General features: G+C 32.6%; 1 protein-coding gene across 1 annotated transcript in view; it reads left to right on the top strand.

The window, feature by feature from the left end:
* The window catches only part of STXBP5L (syntaxin binding protein 5 like), a 360,126-nt gene that overhangs the window by 228,612 nt on the left and 107,242 nt on the right, over positions 1 to 24,272 (top strand). The window contains exons 15-18 of the mRNA XM_039248873.1: positions 8,598 to 8,638; positions 12,191 to 12,408; positions 14,121 to 14,290; positions 16,147 to 16,272. Coding sequence (XP_039104804.1) covers positions 8,598 to 8,638; positions 12,191 to 12,408; positions 14,121 to 14,290; positions 16,147 to 16,272 — 555 coding nt within the window. The remainder of the gene's footprint in view (positions 1 to 8,597; positions 8,639 to 12,190; positions 12,409 to 14,120; positions 14,291 to 16,146; positions 16,273 to 24,272) is intronic.

Raw genomic sequence — 24,272 nt, 5'->3', positions numbered from 1 at the left:
GCCAAATGATGGAAACAGCCCAAGTGTGCATCAACTGATGAATGGATAAAGAAGATGTGATACACACACACACACACACACACACACACACCTACATACTTATACTCACAATGGAATATTAGCCATCAAAAAGAATGAAATCTCAGAATTTTCAATGACACACAGAGCTGTATTATGCTAAGTGAAATAAATTAGAGAAAGACAAATACAATATTATTTCACTTATATGTGCAATTTAAGAAACAAAACAGGGGCTTCTGGGTGCCTCAGTCTGTTAAGTATATGACTTTAGCTCAGATCATGATCTCACCACTTGTGGGTTCGAGCCCCGCATCTGGCTCTGTGCTGACAGTTCAGAGTCTGGAGCCTGCTTTCGATTCTGTGTCTCCCTCTCTCTGCCCCTCCCCCACTTGCACTCTAGCTCTCTCTCAAAAATGAATAAATGTTTAAAAAAAATTTTTAAAGAAACAAAACAAATAAGCAAAGGGAAAAGAAAAAGTCAGATAGGCAAACCGAGAAACAGACTCAACTGTAGAGAACAAAACTGATGTTTACCAGAAGGGAGCTGGCTGGGGGGGAGGGGGGGAAATGGAGATTAAATAGTTGATAGATTAATGAGTGCACTTATGATGAGCACCTGGTAATGTATGAAGTGTTGAATCACTATATAGTACACCTGAAACTAATAATACACTGTAGGTTAACTAACTGGAATTTAAGCACAAACTTGAAAAAAACATTAAATGACATTCAGAGGTATTATAAAACTATAGTGACTAAGATTGTGTGTTGCTGGCAGAAATATAGACCCTGCCAGATAAAATTGAATAGGCTAGAGAGTTTAGAAACAGATGTCATATATAAGATAACTGATTTTTTATGAACACGACACTGTAAAGTGTGAGGAAAGGAGCTTTTAAATCAATATTCATATGGAATCTGTCTCTACTACACATCATACTAAAAGTGTATTTCAGGTAAATGATAGTTTTTTTTTTTTATCTTTTTTTATTTTTTACAAATAGTTTATTGTCAAATTAGTTTCTACATCACTCAGTAAATGATAGTTTTAAATGCTACAGAAAAGCAATAAAGCTTCAGGAGGATAATAGAGGAGAATATCTTTTTGATGTTTGGGAAGATTTTGTAAAGAAAATATAAATAGCATAAATCATAAAGGGAAAAATTTATAAATTATATTACATTAAAATTAAGAACTTCTTTTCCTCAAAAGACACAATTAAGACACTGAAAATAGTCACAGGGTAGACTTACATCCTGTGTAAATAGTGAAGGTCTTATATCAGATATATAAATAATTATGATAAATATATGAAATAAATAATTATGATAAATATATGAAAAAGACATGGTCAACTCAGTAGAAAAAAATGGCCAAGAGACCTAACAAAAAAAGTAAGCAATGGTCATAAGCATATGAAAAGGTGTTCATCACTTATCAGAGTAATGTAAATTCAAACCGCAATAATATAATATTGCACATACCCATCAGAATGGATAAAATTTGAAAAAGACTATCAACACCTTTTCCTCATGATGTAGAACAACTAGAAGTCTTTTATTTTATATGTATATATATATATTTCTAGGAGAGAGAGAGAGACAGCGTGAGCAGGGGAGGGTCAGAGAGAGGGAGATACAGACTCCGAAATAGGCTGGCAGTCAGCACAGAGCCCGACGCGGGGCTCAAACCCACGAACCGCGAGATCATGACCTAATCGAAAGTCGGACGCTTAACCGACTAAGCCACCCAGGCGCCCCTTATTTTATTTTTTAAGTTTATTTATTTTGAGAGGGGGAGAGAGGCAGACAAAGAGAGACTCCCATAGAGAGGCTCCATGCTGTCAGCGTGGAGCCCAACGCAGGGCTGAATCCCATGAACCATGAGATCATGACCTGAGCCAAAACCAAGAGTTGGACACTTAACTGAGCCACCCAGGTACCCCTAGAACTCTCTTAAAGTGTTAGTGAGAGTACAAATTGGTTATAGCTTCTTTGGAAAATTCTTTTTTTCCAAAGAAGTAGCAGCACCTACTAACTCTGACCCACTGATTTCACTCCTAGATATATATCTAAAAATCTGGATATAAGTACTCCAAAATAGAGTTATCAAAAAGTTTCAGAGCCACACAATTTGTAATAGTGCCAAAATAGAAACAACATAAATATTTAACAACACTAGAGTAGATAAATATGCTGTGATGTGGAATTCTAAACAGCAATAATATTTTAATCTATTGCTTCACACTATAACACAAATCAAGTTGACATTATGGCATGTATTACAGTAATACATATTATTGGCCAAAATAAACTAGCCTCAAAGTAGTTGGTTCCATTTACAGACACTTCAAAAACTGGTAAAACTGATACAAGGTGTTAAAAGACAAGATAGCAGCTACCATTGAGAAAGATGTAGGAATATTGATAGGAAAGGAGAATGTAAGGCGTTTTGGATGCTGTTCTGTTTTTTAATCTGAGTGATTAAACACATGTATTCACTTTGTGATGCTTCATTGTGGTGTGATTTTATGATTTGTACTGTATAATAATTATAAGTAAGTAAAGAAATTTTTTCTTCAAAATATCAAGAAGTTATGTTACTGAAAATGTCAGAGTAGGACTGGTCTCTCCACTAAAAAATGCGTAAGTTGGCAAAAACAGTCAATTTTTTTCAGAATTCTAGGCTCTAATAGAAAATTTATGTCAGGAGGATGCTTAATAAAGAAAGAATTTGCCATAAAATAAATAAGTTATGGAGATGTAATGTGTAGCATGGTGAGTATAGTTTATAATACTGTATTGTATATTTGAAAGTTGCTAAGAGAGTAAATCTTCAAAGTTCTCACACAAGAAAACAAAATATTTGTAACCACATATGGTGATGGATACTATCTAGACTTATGGTGATTATTTTACAAAATGTATAAATGTCTAATTATGTTGTACACCTGAAACTAATATATTAAATGTCAACTATATCTCATATTTTTAAAAAGCTTCTGAATTTTCTTAAGAGAGCATATTGTATTTTTACCTTACCCATTTACAGTTTACCACTGGTGGCCATGAAGATAGCAGCCTGCATTCCTCTTACATAGCTTTCTGGTGCTAGAGGGAGTAATAAATCTAGACCTTATTTTCGAAGAATGTAGTTGTACCTGACCTGGGTTTTTACCTGTTTGCTGACTCCTTGAAGGATTAGCTCAAGGACTTAACCTTTGTTTTCCCTGCTTCAGAGTTTTCCCAGGGCTGAAGTGGCTTCCTGGGAGACATTTGGAGACATTTATCTGAGTAATTAAAGGCAGATGTACCAGCTGCTGCTTCCTGGGGAAGAGGATAACAGCAGGGGCAAATAGATAGTTTATACTCTTGGAAAGAATAGGCTCCATAAGAAGATAGATGGAAGGAACAAAAGTTTTGTAAAGCTCACACATATACTGCAGAATCTAGATGTCCACATACTGCCTACAGTTGGATACATGCTAAGAAAATACCTAAGAAGATTCTATGCTTTCCCCTTTGGATGAACTTTAGGCACCATGCAAACAGCAAGTGAAGGCTAATGCAGAGTTGGAAATAACCTGGCTAGCATTTCACAGAATCAACTTCTTAAGACAAGGATAGGGTTTATTATTGTTGCTGCTGTTGTTTGGCTATAGTCATTTAATGAAATTGCTGTCAAATCACTAGCTGACCAGTAAGCTAATGGAGCAGAGGTTTCAGAGGCCAAACACAGTGAAAGAAACAATCTTTTGGAAAACTGTTTACATAGTGACTTTTCTAAACTAACAACAAAAACCTACAACAAGCATCAACAGAAAAAAATTGGGAAGGGAGGAAATCTAATTTTCACATTTTCATCATTAATGCTCAAAATTCCAGTTTTCAACAACAACAAAAGACAAGGCATACAAAGAAACAAGAAAGCATGGCCCATTCAGAGGGAAAGAAAAGAATTTAATTGAAACTGTCCCTGCAAAAGCTAAGACATTTTACTTACAATACAGAGACTTTAAATCAGCTGTCTTAAATATGCTTAAAGAGCTAAAAGAAAACAAGACTAAAGAATTGAGGGTAATCAGAAGAATTAAGTCTCACTAAATAGAAAGTATTAATAAAGAGAAAATTTATTTTAAAAAGAAACTAAATAGAAATTCCGGTGCTGGGGGTGCCTGAGTGACTGTCAGTTGAGCCTCTCACTCTTTTTTCATTTCAGCTCAGGTCATTATCCAGGGTCATGGGATTGAGTCCCCTGTTGGGCTCCATTTTCTCTCTCTCTCTCTCTCTCTCTGTCTCTCTCTCTCTCTCTCTCTCTGTCTCTCTCTCTCTCTCTCCCCCCCTCCCCCTTCTCTCCCCCTTCCTTCCATGGCCCTTTCCCCCCTACCTTGTATGCTTTCTAAAATAAATAGGTAGGTATGTAGGTAGGTAGATAGATGATAGATAGATAGATAGATAGATAGATAGATAGATAGATAGATAGATATTCTAGTGCTGGAAAGTACCGTAACAGAAACAAAACTTGTGAAAGGAATTCAGTCTCAGATTTGAACAGACAGATAAAAGAATAAGTGAATTTGACCTTACATAAGTAAAACGGGTTATAGAAGAATATTATGAACAATTGTATGCTGACAAAGTAAATAGCCTAGATGAAATGGGATAAATTCTGGGAAACAAGCTACCAAAACTGACTCCAAACAAATAGATAATCTGAACTAATTTATAACAAGAGATTGAATCAGCAGTCAAAACCTTCCTTCAAAGAAAAGTCCGGGATCAGATGACTTTATGATGAACCCTACCAATTGTTGAAGGAAGTAACACCAAATGTTTCTCACACATTTTCCAAAAAATAGAAGGGAACACATTTTGACTCATTCTTTGGGGCTAGCATTACCCTAGTACCAAAGCCAGACAAAGACATCACAAGGAAAGAAAACTATGCAACAATATTTCTTATGAATATAGAGGCAAGTATCCTCAACAAAATACTAGCAAATACAATCCACTAGAATATTAAGAGATTTATAAAATATGGTCAAGTAGGATTTGTCCTAGGAACCCAAGAGTGTTTCAATATACACAAATCCCTGTAATACCCACATCAATAAAATGGAGGGAAGAAAAATATGGTCATCCCATGCAGAAAAAGCATTTGACAGATACCCCTTGCATGATTTAAAATCACAACAGCAACATTCAGATAACTCAGTGATCTCCTTAACTTGGAATGGAACTTCCTTAACTTCACAAAGGGCATTTTTGCAAAACCCACAGATAACATCATATTTGATGGTGAAAGACTGAAAGCTTTCCCTCTGAGATCATGAACAAGACAAGGATCCCTGCTTTTGATACTTCTATTTCATATTGTACTGGAAATTCTATCCAGAAGAGTGAGGCAAGAAAAATAAAAAGCATCTATAGTAGAAAGGAAGAATATTAGCTCTATTTGCAGATATCATAATCGTATATATGTGTTAGTGTTTTTATATAGTAACAATGAACAATCCACAAAGGAAATTAAGAAAGCAATTCCATTTACAGTAGCATCAAAAATTAAAATAAAATACTTTTTGAAACAAATTTATAAACAAATTTAACCAAGTAGATGAAAGGTTTATACAACCTTTATACAAGACATTGCCTAAAGAAATTTTAAAAACAAATGGACTGACATCCCATGTTTATGAATGTAAGAATATTGTTAGGATGATAATATCCCAAAAGTGATGTATAGATTCACTACAGTCTCTATCAAAACCCCAATGGCCTTTTTGCAGAAATGAAAATGGTTATCCTAAAATCCATATGAAATTGCAAGTGATCTCAAATAGTCAAAATAATCTTGAAAAAGAACAAAGTTGAAGGACACACACTTCTCACTTGTAAAATTTCCTCCACAGCTACACTGATCAAAACAGTGTGGTAATGTCATAAGATAGAGATATAATTTAATGAAATATAATTGAGATTCTGGAAATAAAATCATACATCTATGATTGTTTTTTTAATAAGACTGCCAACACTATTTAATTGGAGACAGAATAATCCCATCAGCAAACATTGCTAGGAGAACTGGATACTCATGTACAAAAAGAATAAAGTTAGACATCCCCCCCACCAAATGTATAAAGAACTTCTCAAACTCAACACAAAAACAGATAACCCAGTTAAGAAATAGGCAGAAGACATAACACACATTTTTCTAAAAAAAGATATACAGACACAAGAAAAGATGCTCTCTCTACCTCACTTATCATCAGGGAAAAACAAATAGAAAGTACAATGAGATATCACCTCACACCTATCAAAATGGCTAAAATCAGCAACACAGGAAACAACAGATGTTGGCCAGGATGTGGAGAAAGAGGAACCCTCTTACACTGTTGGTGAGAACACAAACTGGTGTAGCCACTCTGGAAAATACTATGGAGGTTCCTCAAAAAGTTAATAATAGAACTACCCTACGAACTAGCAATCCCACTACTAGGTATTTACCTAAAGGATACAAAAATACTGATTTGAAGGGACACACGCACCCTGATGTTTATAGCAGCACTATCACATTATGGAAAGAGCTTAAATGTCCATTGACTGATGAATGGATAGAGAAGATGTGGTGTGTGTGTGTGTATGTGTGTGTGTGTGTGTGTGTGTGTGTGTAACAGAATATTACTCAGCCATAAAAAAGAATGAAATTTTTCCATTTGGATTTGCAATGACATGAATGGAGCTAGAGTGTATTATGCTAAGTGAAATAAGTCACAGAAAGACAAATACCATCTGATTTCACTCATATGTGAAATTTAAGAAACAAAGCAGATGAACATAGCAGGGTAAAAAGAGAGGGAAACCTAAACAACAGACTCTTAACTATAGAAAACAAACTGAGGGTGGCTGGAGGGGAGGTAGTCTAGGGGATGGGCTAAATGGGTGATGGGTATTAAGGAGGGCACTTGTGATGAACATTGGATGTTATATGTAAATGAAGATTCACTAAATTCTACTCCTGAAACTAATATTACACTATATGTTAACTAACTAGAATTTAAATAAAAACTTGAAAAAAAATTAAGTTGGACCCCTACTTCATACCATATATAAAAATTAACCCAAACATGAGAAAAAAAGACTTGAATTTACAGCTAAAGCTATGAAATACAAAAAAGAAAATAAAGGGGTAATCTTTCATGACTTTGATTATGGCAGAGATTTCTTATATATTACACCAAAAGCATAAAAAAGAAAATTAAAAAAATAGGTAAAATGGTATTCATTATTAGGTCAAAAGACAACACTGAGTTGGAAAAAAATTTCAAACCATATATCTAATAGGGTTTAGTATTCATAATATATAAATAACTCTTAGAACTCAATAATAAAAAGACATTTTTTAAGTAAATAAAGGACTTCATAGACTTTTTCAAAAAATGATATACAAATGGCCAACAAGCACATGAAAATATGCCTAACATCATTAGTCATTGGGGAAATGAAAACAAAGCCACAATTAATTGTGTATACCACTTCATACCCACTACAATGGCTAAAATTTTTTTAAAGAGGAAAATAACAAGTGTTGACAAGGATACAGATTAATTAGAACTGCACACTTTGCTAATGGGAATGTAAATGGTACAGCTGATATGGAATATGGTTTGGCACTTTTTTAAAAAGGTAACTAATTATCATGTAACTGAGCACTCCCACTTTTAGGTATATACAAAAACTCGTACATAAATGTTCGTAGAATCATTATTCACAATAGTCAAAAGCTGGAAACAAATGCTTTTCCTGCATTTATTGAGATGATCATAGAGTTTTTCTTCTTTAATCTGTTAGTATGAAGAATGACAATATGGTGATTGATTTTTTTTACTGTTTAACTAGGCTTGCATTCCTAGGATAAACTGTACTTAGTCATGATGTCTGATCCTTTCTATATGTTTTTTATTTGATTTGCTAATATTTTGTTGACAATTTTTATACCTGTGCTTGAGAAGAATGGTTTTATAATTTTCTTTTTTGGTTTTGGTAGTCATGTTAAAGCTGACCTCATAAAATATGTTGGAGTTATTCTATCCTCTTAATTTCTAGAGGAGTTCGTATAGAATCACCATTATATTACCAAATAATGATACAATTCTAGATAGGCTTAAGGATTTGCTTTTTATATTTTCAAGCTTAACTTTAATTTCAATATGACAGTCACTTCAAAATTATTTTAATGTAATCAGAATTAACTGAGGTTTTTTTTATTGAGTGTAAATTATTTTATATAAAATATATTGTTCATTCGGGCCACTTTTTATTGTTCTCTATTACACATAAAGTCTTCCTATAGTCAAATCTAAGTAATTATTGTTTTGTTCTTTTTTAAATTTAGGTTTTAGTGCATTGTTTAAAAAGTAAACCATTGTTATGAGCTTGGAAATGCTTTAGCATATATTAATTCTCATTGGAATGGGATTTTTAAATCAAATTTTGGCAATACCTCAAGTTTTATACATTTAGAATGCCTATGATTTTTGAAATTTACTATAATTAATGCTAATGTATTTCTCATCTAGTCATGCAGATGGATCAATAAAATTTTGGGATGCTTCTGCAAGTAAGTTTTAAGTCTCTTGTTTTATAACAGAAAATACTTAGTTAATATTTACTCAGAGACATTCACCACTTTTTGATTTGAACAATTAATATTTCAGATACATTTTTAGCATACATATATGGCTGTGTTATAAAAATCCATTTCCTATATTGGATCAGTTTAAAGTACTATCTCTACTATACTTTTCCTTTATAATATAAACAGATAGGACTGAAGTGACCATCAGCAACCCATTGTATTTACAAAAAGTAAGGTACGTTGAATAAAACTACTAAACTTTGTCAGATTAACTCTGTTGAAGGAATTTCCTTTATCTTCAGCTCTGGTCCTAGAAAAGTTCTTTTATCTCACTAGTCTTCACTTTTCTTTTCCACTTGTCTACAAAGCCCTATGTGGATCAAAATAAGTGATTTGATATGTAAAATTTCTTTACAAAATTTTGAGAATTGCAACAATAGCTAAAACATGGAAAGAGCCTAAGTGTCCATCAACGGACGAATGGATCAAGAAGATGTGGTTTATCTATACCATGGAATACTACATGGCAATGAGAAATAATGAAATCTGGCCATGTGTAGCAACATGGATGGACCTTGAGGGTGTTATGCTGAGCGAAATAAGTCAGGCAGAGAAGGACAAATATCATATGTTTGCACGTAAAGGAGGATTAGGAGGAACTTAACTGAGGACCATGGGGGAGAAGAAGGGGGGAAATGGTGGGAGAAAGGGAGAGAGGCAAACCATGAGAGACTCTTGAATGCTGAGAAACAAACTGAGGACTGATGGATGTGGGGGGGAGTGGGGAGATGGGCATGGAGGAGGGCACTTGTGGGGATGAGCACTGGGTGTTTTATGGAAACCATTTTGACAATAAACTATTTGTAAAAAAATAATAATAAAAAAATAAAATTTAAAAACAAAAGGCAAAAAAAATTTTGAGAATTATTTAATTTAAGGAATAAGGTAGTCTACTCAGTGTTGAAGGGCATGCAAAGATATTTCAGACTTAATTGTATCTGTTTATATCCTTTATAGTACTTACATTTACTAAATCAGATAAAGGAATGCGCATATATGACTATTAGGCAAACAGTATGATAAGAACTCTCCATGTAATACAATTCAAATTCTGTTATAAGAAATTTGAGATTTCTTTTACCAGGTAGATCCAGAAAGGGTATTTTGATGGGGTAATACTTAGTGTGAGTTTTGGAAGATATTAAAATTTTTACTAGGAATAGCAGGAGTAGAATAAGTGAGCAATGAATGACTCCGTTTCTGAGGATGAGCAACCAGCAAGATGAGGAATACAAAAGAGTGCTGGAGGTTTGAATTTTGTAATTACACCAGGAAGTTCAAGTAAAAATGCCTAGCAGGTAGGAAGAACAGTCAAGAATGGAAACTAATGAAGAAGCAGCATAAAAGTGCTATTTGAAGCTATAAACTAAACAGCTTCTGAGGAAGTTTATGATAAACACAAAAGCAGAGGGAAGAAGGTTGATTATTGGTGGTACTCTTAGTCTACAAGTTAGTCTTTCAGCAATGGAGCAAATCAAGCAAGAAAAAATGATTAAAATATTTAAAACCGTGACTTTTGAGACCCCTTTCTGAACTTACACAATAAAAATCAATGGCTCAGGGAGAAATTCCAAAAGACAAAAGATTTTCCTTGGATGGACTTTTCTTTAAAATATGACCTTGTTCCAAAAACACAATTTTATAGTAACATCATTGTTCCTTTCCCACCACCTCAGATTCACTCCTTGACTTCTAAAATGTGAGAAGACACTTTAACATCCTGATGATTAGAGTTTATGTTGCTCTTAAGCATGCATAATATGTTGAGGTTAATTTTTAAATATTTTATTACATTCAAAACATATTGCAAAGGTTTGCAGCATGTTTAGTATTTTTACTGTAATTAATTTATAAGAACATATTTCCAATTTAGTAAGTATCATTTAAGAAATTTCACTTAGTATGTCAATTTTGTGGAATACTGTCCAATACAAGAAGTGAGGTTATATTGAATTTGGATAAGTAAGTTTATGTTATTAGTTTTGTATTTGTTTTCAATTGCTGAGTTATACTGAATTTGGATAATTAGCTTATGTTATTAGTTTATGTATTAGTTTTCAACTACTGAGTAATAAATTACCATAATTGAGCAGTTCTTACATCTTATCTCACATTTTCTTTTTGTCAGGAATCTGGGTACAGTTAGTTGGATTCTTTGCTCAGGGTTTTCTGAGACTTCAGTCAAGGTGTCAGCTCAGTTTCACCTGAGATTTAAAGTCCTCGTTTAATCTCATGCAGTTGTTGGCAGAAGTCATTTTCTTGTAGCTTTAGAACTCATGGCAACTTGTTTCATGAAGGCTGGTGAGGGAGTGTCTCCTTACCTTGGAGAGGGCACTAGTCCCTCTTTTAATTATGCTTATGTCAACCCCATTAAGGATAATCTCTGGTTAATTCACTCAAAGTCAACTAATAAGGGGCCTAATTATTAAATGTCTGCAATATCCTTTTACCATTGCTATGTCACATAAACTAATCATGGGAGTGATACCCCGTCTGACATAGTAGTCAGGCTATAGCATTTGGTATAAAGCTTACCCATTTTAAAAATGTTTTGATTTGACATAATTTTAGACTTATAGAATAATTGCAAAAAAAAATACCATTAAGTGTTACATAGCTTTTAGCCAGATTTTCCAAGTGTCAATGTATATTACATTTCCACCCTCTTCTGTCACCTTCTTCTCCATATATTTATATATATTTATAGCTTTTTGTACACATTTGTGAGTGAAAGACATGATGCTCCTTTTATATTGCATGCCTTTAAGGATTTTTAGTAGAATCAGAGCTTTGTTATAGGAGTGTTCTCATCAGGGCCTAAAATGGGAAAATATTTCCCCAAATAAATATTCCTGAAAACAATTCACAAACCTGGAGTTTCTAAAAATAATAATCGATCCTTTTCTAGTACAGGGATACTCGGAAAAGATTCTTTCTATAATAATGACAGATTATTGGACTCTCAATATTACTAGCTAGTAAATTACAAATGTTTCTCATTGTAAGGGTTGTCTAAGGAATTTGTTGAGAGGAATAAACCCTCTAAGAATAACATCAACCTCTCATGTAGCAATCAAAGGGGGAAATTGTGAAAAAGGATTACAGGATCTCCTTTAGGAGATAATTAGGTTCAGTATTTCCATTGTAACCTTTTTGAGCCCCAATATTTTCATCAATAAATAAGGATAAAACTACTTCATTGGACTTTTCAGAGGATCACATGAGACAATGCATACAAAGACCTAAAGATTCTTTGGTAGATAGTATATGTTCAATAAATGTTTATTTTTCTCTGGAGTCTCCCTTTAGCTAAACTATGATTAGAGTTCATGACATTGAATGCTTACTAGTTAAAATATAATTTATCTTGTCTGCTTGGATTTTATTTTAGTTATTTAACAAATACATTGAAAGAGTTTAACATCTAAGAATTAAGTTCAAATTAGATGATAACTATGCTTCAATATCTTATAGTAACTCTGCAGATGCTGTATAAGCTAAAAACTTCAAAAGTGTTTGAAAAACAGAAAGTAGGAGAAGGAAAACCAACATGTGAAATTGTAGAAGAAGATCCATATGCTATTCAGATGATTTACTGGTGTCCAGAGAGCAGAATATTCTGTGTATCAGGAGTCTCTGCATATGTCATAATTTATAAATTTAGCAGACATGAAATTACAACAGAAATAGTGGTAAGTTATTTAAAATTTAATTTTCACAGCTAGAGTTATTTTTAAAAAAACATTTATCATATGTTTTGGCTAGTACTTGATATGGTTTTAAGCCACCAAGGCTGATGTATTTTGCCAGTAATCCAATTCATAGGATTTTAAGTTATTCTTGTTGCTTAATATATTATAAAACAGTTTGGCTTAAAAAGATAAAAACGGTTCTGTACCAAAGCCTTGTATATTTAAATAGGATGGATTTTTTTCTATATAGAATTGTATAGACTTTTATAGCTTTATGGATTAAAAGTTTTTAGTTTGTCTTGTCAATTACTTTTAATAATTTTCTATATAGCAACATTTTTATAGGATGGGAATAATTATGGGCTACCTTACCTAAGCTTAATTTTAAACTATCAAGTAAGTTAATTATTCTGATACTCTCATGGGATAAATTAAATCAAAAGTAAGGCATCTCTAGTTAATTGGCCATCCCTACTGAGTCCATTTTACCATTTTATCAGAAAATAAAGATTATCTACTAAACACCTGTATATAACTGTTTTTACCTCAACAGCTAAAATTAAGTACTGCCCTGTTAAAGTATATTAGTTAAAATTCCAGCCTTTGGGAGTCAGATAAGTCTATGTTTTAATCCTAGCTGTACAAGTGAATAGCTACATGATGCTGAGCAAGTCACAAATCTCTAGTAGAGTCTGGGTAAGACCCAGTTTCATCACTCATATAATTTTCTGTGCAAATAAAATAGAAAAATGGAAAGTAATAATAAACTACAAATGATAATGCCAAATCCATAAGGTTCTTATAAGGATTATATAGGATTATATAGGATTATAGAAAGTCATTAGTATAGTGTCTAGGTATAGTTAACACTCAATAATTGGTAATGGTTACTGTCACTAGAGAGTTTTTTTAGGTTTTAGATAATTATGACAATCATTTTGATAATGTTGCTGTATTCACCACCCCATAATGACACTTTTGTAAGCAAATGTTTCAGTCTCAAAGATCCTGATTTTTACATTGTAAAGCAAATGTTGGTTGTAAAATTGATTTTAATTAAGGCATGGAATGCAATCATAAAGTACTTAATTTTTAAACATCTTTAGATTAAAAAAAGGTTTTGGATCATCTTTTATTCCAATACATTTTATCGTATGTTTTTTAATTAAGGAATTCTGACTAAGCTAATGAAATTAACAGCTGAGCTAATGAAACCAAAATTAGAATTTATTTTGGAAAATTTTTACTAAATTCAAAAGCAGAATTGAATGGTTTATTTTAAAACTAAAATCAGCATACAAATAATTTGTGTGTTATGTATGTGTATGGAAACACATCCAGTTTGTTTTATTTCACTGGAATGACCATGATCAATTTCTCTTTTTACTATATATGGAGTTTTAATTTATGCTTTTATCTTAAGAAGTATTTTTTATGTAAATACTTTATCTTCACTAGCAGTATTTTTCTTATAATTCTGAAGAATTAAGAAATAGTTTACATTTTTTATGAATGCCAGTAAATGTTCCATGTATTTGAATACAAATACTGAAATACCAGTATTTAAATCAATTTGGGATATCTCAACTTTACTATAAATTGAAATTGAACTTATTAATTTGAAAAAAATAATAATTACAAAAAGTCAGGTAATTTAATGTGGTTATTTATTGTTATGACTTAGGTTAAATTAAAACTTGATTTTTTTTAAGTCATTAGAGGTACGACTTCAGTATGATATTGAAGATATTATTACCCCAGAACCAGAAACAAGCCCTCCGTTTCCAGACCTGTCATCCCAGCTTCCTTCAAGGAGTCTTTCTGGAAGTACTAACACTGTGGCTAGTGAAGGAGGAACAAAGGACAGTATCCCATGCCTCAAGTAAGAGTTTCTACCAAATTTTAAAACAATTTTACATATTAATCATATACTTTGAAACAGTACAAAATAAAATTTTTCTTCTCTTTTATTAAGTTGTTGTCATTGATCTACACTCTACCAAGGAGTGCTATGGTCTTTTATTTGAATATCTATGAAGAGGACACAATATGTTCATCCTTTATCATGAAGGCATTTATTTTCATCCCTGAAGGGTCATAAAGAAAACATGGCTTTAATAGAATGGGAATACATATGGCAAGGAAGAAACTTGGACACTTGTTTGGTATCTCCCAATTCAAAAAGTCTTTTTAGGGAATTTCTTCAATTTTCTTGGAATAAAAAAAATAAAAAACAAACAAACAAAATACTACAAGAATACTACTAGAAGAATACTACTACAAGAATACTATGTTAGAAAAAGGATTTCTCTCATGATTGGTAGGATATTGCTAAAATAATACTTCTTTTTTCTTTTTAACTGATAATATTAAGAAGGTGAAATTTAAACAAAAACTAGATGAGGGATTTACCTGAAATATATCTGGTAGAAGAGTATTCCAGGCAGAAGGAACAGCTAGAACAAAGGCTTTAAAGTGCCTTGCATATAAGAAGGTCAGTGTAGTTAGTAAAAGAGGAACAAGGCCGAGGGGGTGGGGGGAGATAGCAGGAGATGAAGTCAGATAAGTAATAGAGAGCCAAGTATAGGCCATTGCAAGTCCATGGCTTTTATTCCTAATTAAATAGGGACTTGTTACAGAGTTTTGAATAGAAAAGAGACATATCAGTTTTAAATTTTATTTTTTAAATTATTTTTTTACATACTATTTTATTTTTAATTTAAATTTTAGTTACTTAACATCCAGTGCAAGATTGGTTTCAGGAGTAGAATTCAGTGATTCATCACTTACATTCAACATCCAGTGCTTAAATTTTAAATTGATCACTTTGGTGGCTTTGTTGAAAATGGATCTTGGGATGGAAGGGAAAAGTAGAAGCCAGGGTACCAGGGAGGAGGCTATTGAACCTAAGCAGATGATGTTATGGGCTGACAGATTCAGCAAATAAAAATACAGAATACCCATTTAAATTTGAATTTCAAATAAACAATAAACACTTTTTAGTATCAGTATATCCCAGATACTGCATGGGACATACAGTAAACAAAACAAAAAGCCTATTTATTGTTTATTTGAAATTCAAATTTAAATGGATGTCTTGTATTTTTATTTGTCAACTATAACTAGGATGGTAGCAATAGAGAATTAAAAAGTGATCAGGTTCTGGATATATTTTGAAGGTAGCACCCACAGGATTTGATGACTGATTAGATGTGAAATACAAGAGAAGGATATTAGTATGATTTTTTTTAACTGAATAACTGGAAAGATACAAGTTGCTATAAACTAGAATAGATAAAAGGTTGCAGGTCAAGCAAATTTAGAGGGAATGAGCAGGAAGTCAGGTTTTGGACATATTGAACTATTAAGTTGGTTGGTAGATTAAGTCATTCCTATTGTTACACATTATAACTTAATATATGTAACAAATATTATGTAAGAAAGTAAATAATAAAAATAATTTAAAATACCATCTTCAAAAATTAAAAAAAGGAAGGGATGAACACCATTTGAAGTTGTGGACTTGACTGATTAAGAGCCTACTTAAAGAAAAAACTAAGCAATTGTAAGTAATTGGTATATTTTGAGAAAGCTAGAAGACACTGTCCACCTGTGTACTTCCCTCAATGTGTGGTATTTTATATTACTGTAGAAAGATGCTATGTAAATTCTGAGGATACGCATGAGCATACTTATTTAAACTGTATGTGATAGAACTACTTTTTTCTCTTTTTTTAGTGTTAAGACAAGACCAGTGCGGATGCCTCCCGGGTATCAAGCAGAACTTGTTATTCAGTTGGTGTGGGTGGATGGTGAGCCTCCCCAACAGATTACTAGTCTTGCTGTAAGCTCAGCATATGGAATGTAAGTAGCTAAGCATTCTAATTTGTGTTACTTAATATGTTTGATATAGTTAGATGTTTCTTTTAAAATACTTAAGCTCTAAAAATGGAAAGAAGCCCTTAACTAGATTTTTACTTGATTGAAAATGGTATAAGAAAAATAATAACTTACATAAAAACTATGATAATTTGTTCCTGCTGGAAGTCAAACTTGTGATAGTATTTCCACTTTTAATGTTAGGAGGTTGTTAGGATGTTATTACATGTTTCTTTTTGTTTTTCTATTTTCTATCCTTTTTCTCCTGGTGTTTCAATTTGGATGCTTTCTTCTGACTTGTCTTTTAGAATTCTTCAATTGTTTCTAATTTTACAGTAGATCCACCCATGGAGTTCAATTTTAGTTATTTTGTTTTTTTCAGTTATATACCTTTCATCTGGTTCTGTTTAAAACTTCTTGTTATCTTCCTAAATTATCACTCTTGTCCTTCATTTCCTTGAAAATATTGAATATAGTTCCCTCAATATGTGTTTGATAACTCCATATCTCTATCTAGTTTATTTGTCTTGGATTTTGGTCATATTATCTTCATGTAACCTAGATTTGCTTTTTGGTTTTCTTTCTAATGTTTTTATAGAACATTAAATGAATTTATATACCATCATATATATTTTTAAATAAACATTATAGAGATAATTTCAGGTTCTAAATGATATGATTATCCTCTAAAAAGTATTCACATTCCCTCTAATAACCTACACTAAGAGGCAATAGAAGACTTAGAACAACATAATCCAATCAGGCATTCTTTGAAAGTTGGACTGTATTCCCCTTAAAAGCTAATATAATTCTAATTGTTCTTTATTTCTAGATTGTAGCCCTCTATAGAAGTTGTGCCAAATTATACTCCCTCATCAATATTTAAGAGTACCTGACCTTCCACTACCTTCCTAACAATAGTGTAACCAAACTTTTTAATCCTTGTTATTTTGTTAATAGGAAGCATGTAATTGTGTTAGTAGACTTTTCTCATATCTTAAGTGAAATGAAACATGTTTTCCTGTACTATGACATTTCTGTTTATATTCTGTTGATTTTTCTACAGAGTTGTTGGTATTTTCTTATAGATTTGTGAAAAGTAAAAAGTAGTGAGGTTAGCCTTCTATCAAATGTAATTTGCTAGTATTTTCCGTGTTTTTGTTTACTTTATGAAATTGTTTAGGATTTTTTTCCATGCATAAATTTAAAAGAATTGTTAAGGTAATTCTATTTTTTCTTTTATGGCTCTGGATTTTGTGTCATATTAGAAAAACTTCCCTCGCTTGAAGATTAAAAATTATTACATTCTCTTTTAATATATTTCTTTAATATATTTAAGTATTTATCTAGCATTTATTTAGGTATAAGGTATGAAATAGGGATTAAACTCTATTTCTTTCCTGATGACTAAGAGATGTACCAATACCACTTCCTCTTTTCTACAAATTTGGAATCAATCATCTTTTATCAAATAATACATTTTAAAAAAATATATCGTTCTACTTCTATTCTTCCCAGTCTGCCCCTCAGCTATATCTGATGAGCTCCAAGAGAACTTTTTGAAGGCATCTGAAAGGAAGACTACCTAAAAGAAAAAGAAAAATCTTATCTTGTGTTCCTGGAGTTTTTGTAATGAGGAGGTTCTATGTGAACATACATAAGGAGAACTTTTTCATGAGTGAAAAATTATTTGGTAGATAAATTGGCAGGAAGTCCCTTGAATGAAGGCAGTGTATGATAGTTCATAATCCCATTATTTGATATGATAAGAATGTATGTTTGTCTTCTAGCCCAAGTAGTTATGGCAGATGGCTGAGTTCAAGCCATTTTCAGGGTTCTATACTCGAGATTGATCTATAAAGGTAAGGAATGCCAAAATTAGGAGGATGTGAAGGTATATCACCAAGTTCAGGAGCTTAAGGTTGTTAGAATAAGTCAAAGAGCATATTTTCCATTTAAAGTAACTGTGGGGGTGACAGTCACTATAGAGCCTCTGAAGAACTGACATTTGTAAGAGAAAGGTTGGACACCTTGCTTATAGACAGTTTCAACTGCCAAAAATTTGGGCTCAAGTGGCTACTTCTGTAAATCCCAGCAAAATTTTAAGAAATAAGTAATACCAGTATTATACAAAAACTTCCTGAGAAACTTGAGAAAGAAAAAATTGTATTCGTCTCTTCAGGGACAGTGTAACTTGATGCCAAAACTTGAAAAGACCATTATAAAAAGTGGAACATGAACATAGGTGCAAAAATCCCAGCCAAGATATAAATAAATCTGTCAATAAAATAATCACATATTAGAAACATGTTTGGTTTATACCAAGAATGCAAGGTTTGTTTAACATTTGAAATGAATGCATGTAATTCACATTAACAGGATAAAATAGAAGACTATAACAGTAAGCCATGGAATGCAAAAAGAAAATACATTTGGTAAAATTTATCTTCTCTTCATGATTTAAAAAGAAACCATGAACTAACCAAGAAGGAAATTTCATTAATCTGATACATGGTGGTAAATATCACTCATATTTTACAGTAAAATGTTGAAAGCTTTACATCTGAGATGAAAACAAGACAAGGATGACTGCTTTCACTACCTCTTTTCACATTGTACTGGATGTCCTAGTCAGAGCAATACAGAAAGGAAAATAAGTCAAAGGTTTATAGATTAGAAAAGAAGGAAGTGGAAAGAAATTATTATGTATGTATAACTTTTAAATACTTTGCAGATAAATTATTAGATTGCGAAACTGCTAGAGGCAAAGTCGATGTAAAAATAAATTACATTTCCAGGGGTGCCTTGGTGCCTCACTTGGTTAAGCCTCCAAGTCTTGATTTTGGCTCAGGTCATAATCTCACAGTTATGAGACTGAGCCCTACCCCAGATGGGGCTCCACACTGGGCATGGGAGCCTGTTTAATATTCTCTCCCTCTCTCTTTCTGCTCTTCTTCCACTCACACGTGCTCTTTCTCTCTCTCTCTCTCAAAAGAAATAAATACATAAATAAATAACATTTCCATATGTTGAAAAAATAGAAACTAAAATTGTATAAAGACACCACTTACAATAAGATAAAAATAATAAAGTATCTAGGAAAACATTTAATAAAAGATGATTAATACCTCTACAAAGAAAACTATAAAAAGAGAAATTAACAAACCTAAATCATAAAGTGGAAAATTCAATAATAGTGTATAGATGTCAGGTTTTCACAAAATAATCTATTGATTTACCACAGTACCAATATAAGTTTTAGCATATTTTTCCCCAGAAAGTTTAAAACTAGTTCTAAAATGTATAGAGAAATGCAAAGGACCACAGTTAACTAAGACAATACTAAAGAGAAATACATTTAGAAGACTTGTTCTATGGGAAAGCAAGACTTATTAAATAAAGTTATATTAGTCATGACAGTGTTTCTACTGGCACAGGAGAAATAGACAAATAGACCAACTCACAGAAGAATGCAGAAAGAGGTCCAGGCATATATAACCAAATTGGTTCTGCAGAGCAATTGCGTAAATGACAGATTTTCCCCCAATAGATACTACAGTCAATTAAAAAATTATATAGAAAAAAATGAAATCTGACTGTTCTTCCCCACTATATACAAAGATTCTAGAAGGTATTATTGGAAAATATCTTCATTAAACTTGTGTTAAGAAAATATTTCTTCAACGGGGTGCATGGCTTGCTTAGTCAGTTAAACATCTGACTTCGGATGAGGTCATGATCTCTTAGTTCGTAAGTTTGAGCCTGCTTTGGACTCTGTGTTGACAGGTCAAAGCCTGGAGTCTGCTTTGACTCCCTCTCTCTCTCTGCCCCTCCCCTGCTCACACTCTCTCTCTGTCTCTTTCTCTCTCAAAAATCATACATACATTAAAAATTTTTTCTTCAACAATATTAAAAAATTATTAACCATAAAGGAAAACATTAAGAACTTCTTGGAAAAAAAGGCAACATTAAGATAGTGAAATGGTAGGACAAGAAAGAGATATTTAATTGTCTCTGACACTGAACTCATTCATATGCAGAGTGTAAAAAGAGTCTCATGAATTATCAGTAAGAAAAAGACAAATAATAGAAAAAAATGTGCAGGTAATTTGATCAAATATGTCACAAAGGAATATATATAAATGATGTATATTTTCACATACATATAGAAAGTACACAACACTGTTAGTAATGTTGGTAATATGTACAAAGATATTGGTAGTAGGAACTCTCATACATTGCTGCAAAGAGTGTAAACTGTGGAATCTACTTTATAAAATTGTTAGCATTATGTACTCGATTTTAGCATACTTATGTTTGCCAGCCCTATAATCCAAAAGTTTCATTTCTACGTATATACCCAATGAAAGGCAAGCACATGTACATCAAAAAGAGTAGCCATCATTTGCAATCACAGTATTATATTTATAATAGTCCCAAACCACAATCAGATGTCCATCAGAGTAGATCAAATAAATTGTAACATATTAATCCATTTGAATTCTACAACAGCAATTAAAATGAAAAACTGCCTTTACATCTAACAATACATAAGAAAAAAGTCGAACATCTATCAAAAACAAGCAAAACTGCTTTTTGGTATAGGAAGTCAGATTTTGGAAAAGGAAAAACTAGCAATAATTGTCAGGAGCATCAATCAGCTTCTTGTAACATACTATTTCCTAACATAGTGGTGGTTATGTGGGATTGTTCACTTTTTGATAATTCATTGAAGTGTACAATTATATACACTTTTATTAATTTTATACATGAGTAAAAGTAAAATATAAAGAGTTTTGAAAATAATTGAGTAATTTAATTTCTGGAAATTTATCCCATAAATATACTCCATATTTTAGTGCAAAGTAACTTATGAAGGATATTCATTGTTGTGTTGTTAATAGCAAAAGACTGGAAGCAATCTAATTGTCCATTAACAAAATTCTACGTGAATAAATCAGTTTACAAACAAATATTGGGAGTCATTTAAAAAAATTTACATCCTATGAATTTATATAGAATTAGCAGAATATCTAATAAAGTTATAAAAATCAAGGTGCAGGATACTATTTATATACTATGCAGCATTGTCTTTCTATAATATGCTATAAATATCCAGAATACTGTTTTTAAGTTCCTACAAATTGATAAAAAAAAATAACCCAATTAAAAGTAAGCAAACTATATAAACAGGCAGTTCACAGAAGAAGAAATACAAATGGCCAATAAACATGAAAAGATTTATAACTTCACTAGTAACAAGTAAAAAAAAAATTGAAACAGAAGAGCAATTTTTACCCATTATATGAGAAAATTTTTAAAGATTGCTAATATCTTTGTTAAGAATATGAGGAAATGGATTCTCTTTTATATACTTTATTTTTTAAAATAAAGCTAAGCAGGGGTACCTGGGTGGTTCAGTTGGTAAAGCTTCAAACTCAGTTTCTGCTCAGGTCATGATCTCATGGTTCTTGGGTTTGAGCCCTGCATTAAGCTTCACACTAACAGTGCACAGCCAGCTTGGGATTCTCTCTCTCACTCTTGCTTTCTGTCCCTCTGATACTTGTGCTCTCTCTCTCAAATAAATAAATAAACTTTAAAAATAAATAAAATAAAACTAAGCATATCTTTTGACTCTGAATTTGACTCTTAGAGAAATATTTACAATTTCTGAAGACTCTCACTTATGCAGTTTGTAGAAGGATATTCCTTACATCGTTCCATATAGTAACAAAATATCTGGAACCTATATAAATCTCCATTAATAGGAAGATGCTCTTTTAAAAAACATGTTACTTTTGTACCTTAGAATACAATGCAACAAGTTAAAGAACACAATGAAATATGTTTCAGACATGTTTTAGTGAAAATAAGACAGTTATAAGTATAAGCTTGTTAAAACATAGAAAAAGGGCAAGAAGGATATAAAACCTGTTAATTGAAGTCATTTTTGGAAAGGAGATTGGCATACAGTGGGCCAAGTAAGGGGGCTTTCATCTTATTGTTTGAAGTTTTTTTCTTAAATAAATGTTTATTCATTTTAGAAAGAGAGTGTGTGTGAACCACGGAGGGACCCAGAGAGAGGGGGATGGAGGATCTGAAGTGGGCTCTGCAATGACAGCAGTGAACCCAATGGGGGCTTGAACTCATGAACCATGAGATCATGACCTCAACTGAAGTTGGACACTCAACTGACTGAGCCATCCAGGTCCCCTTGTTTGAATTTTTTAAAGTAAAAATACTTGAATTTTTAAAACTGAAAAAAAAAAAACCTTAAAAAAAAAAAAGGAAAGTATGCTTTGTGCCTCTGAAATGTACTTTCCTTAGGGACTTGGGGTTGTGAGTTGGTGAGAATCATCAGACACCAGAAATGGTTAGAAAATCTTGGACCTAGGGTATGTGACCAATGACTTGAAAGTCATCTGAAAGTGTAAATATAGAAACTAATAGAGTGCAGAAAGGTAACTGAGAACAAAATGTTTGGAGGAAAAATAGGGTGAGAAATCAGTCATTGAGAAATCTAATAAGAAGATTAAATGTGATAATTTTACTTTTATTCTAAAGACATAAAGAATTATGTTGAGTCAGCTCTTCTATTATTATCAGCTCTTCTTCCTCCCATAATTTCCAGAGGATACAGAACCATAACATTTTGATGGCTTAGTAGAAGCTCTGTTTTTCAGTTAGAGATAATCTAGTACAGGGTTAAAGAGCATGAATGCTAGAGTCAGATTCTTTGGGATTCCAGTCTTAATTCTGCTATCTGGCTGTTGAATCTTAGAAAAGTTACTTACAGTTTCTGTGCTCAATTTCCATATCTGTCAAACAAGGATAAAATGTTGAGAGGATTAAATGTATTAACACACATAAAATGTAACTTTTAAGAGTGCCTGGTTGGCTCAGTTGGTAGAGTATGCAACTCTTGATCATGGAGCTGTGAGTTCAAGCTCCATGTCGCATGTAGAGCTTACTTAAAAATAAAAATAAAAGCAAAAATGAAATAAAATTTAACTTTTAGGTTCAGGGCATGACACACATGACACATTCAAAAAGAACAATTGTGGAGCTATTAATTAATGGATTATTTATGTAGGGTATAGAGAAATGTGAAATAGTGTAGTATCCCAGGGCTATAAAGGATAGTGATTTATTACCACCCACAAAATAATAACTTGAAGACATATTTACTTGAATACAAAGTAAACCAATAATAGAGTGATTTTATCTAAAAAATACAAAAATAGTTTATAGATAAGGAGAGAATCAAGATGACAGAGTAGTAAGATTCTGAGTTTAAGTTATCAGTGGACACACCAAAATTACTATATGTAGGGCAACTCTCAGAATGACCCAAAGACTAAAAGAAGAGCTCTTACACAACTAAGGATATGAAGGCAAAGCCACCTTGAAACAGGTAGGAGTGGAAGAGATGCTATATATAATATCTGGATTTGCACATCATTAGAGTTTAACTCTGAGAGAGCCACAGGGCTATAGGAAAGTAAGACTCAACTCATAAAGAGCCTGGTACACAAATACAAACTCATTTGCACCAAGACCCAACAGAGAGGCAACAGTTTAAAAGGACTCTGGGCCATACTTGAAGGAGAATTATTGACTAATTTTAGGGCATATTCTGGAAGGACAGGATCTGTAGCAACTTTCTCCAGGAATATATGCATATGTGGGCACCACTTTTCATATTCCTTTATCAAGCTAGCCTGGTGCTAGCAGGCACCATTTCTAATATTCTCCATCTACCTGGTTAGCATTATTCATCCAACCCTGGTGTTCCCCTGTGGGTCCATTCTACCCAATCCACCTGCCCCAACAGACTCCAAAGTGGCTCCTGCCCCAGGAGGGAGGAGGGCATCCACCAATGTAGCTGCTATGGTCATGCCCAAACCTTGAAGCTAACCAAAGGGGCTATAGCATGGACCCCCAACAACACACTGACAGAAGCTGTAGCCAGGCCTCTTAGCCAG

This window comes from Hyaena hyaena, unplaced genomic scaffold, assembly GCF_003009895.1.
Source record: "Hyaena hyaena isolate Hyena2069 unplaced genomic scaffold, ASM300989v1 scaffold_321, whole genome shotgun sequence".
Classification (NCBI taxonomy): Eukaryota; Metazoa; Chordata; class Mammalia; order Carnivora; family Hyaenidae; genus Hyaena; species Hyaena hyaena.
Note: the sequence above shows the minus strand (reverse complement) of the source record. Positions and strands in the feature narration are given on the sequence as shown.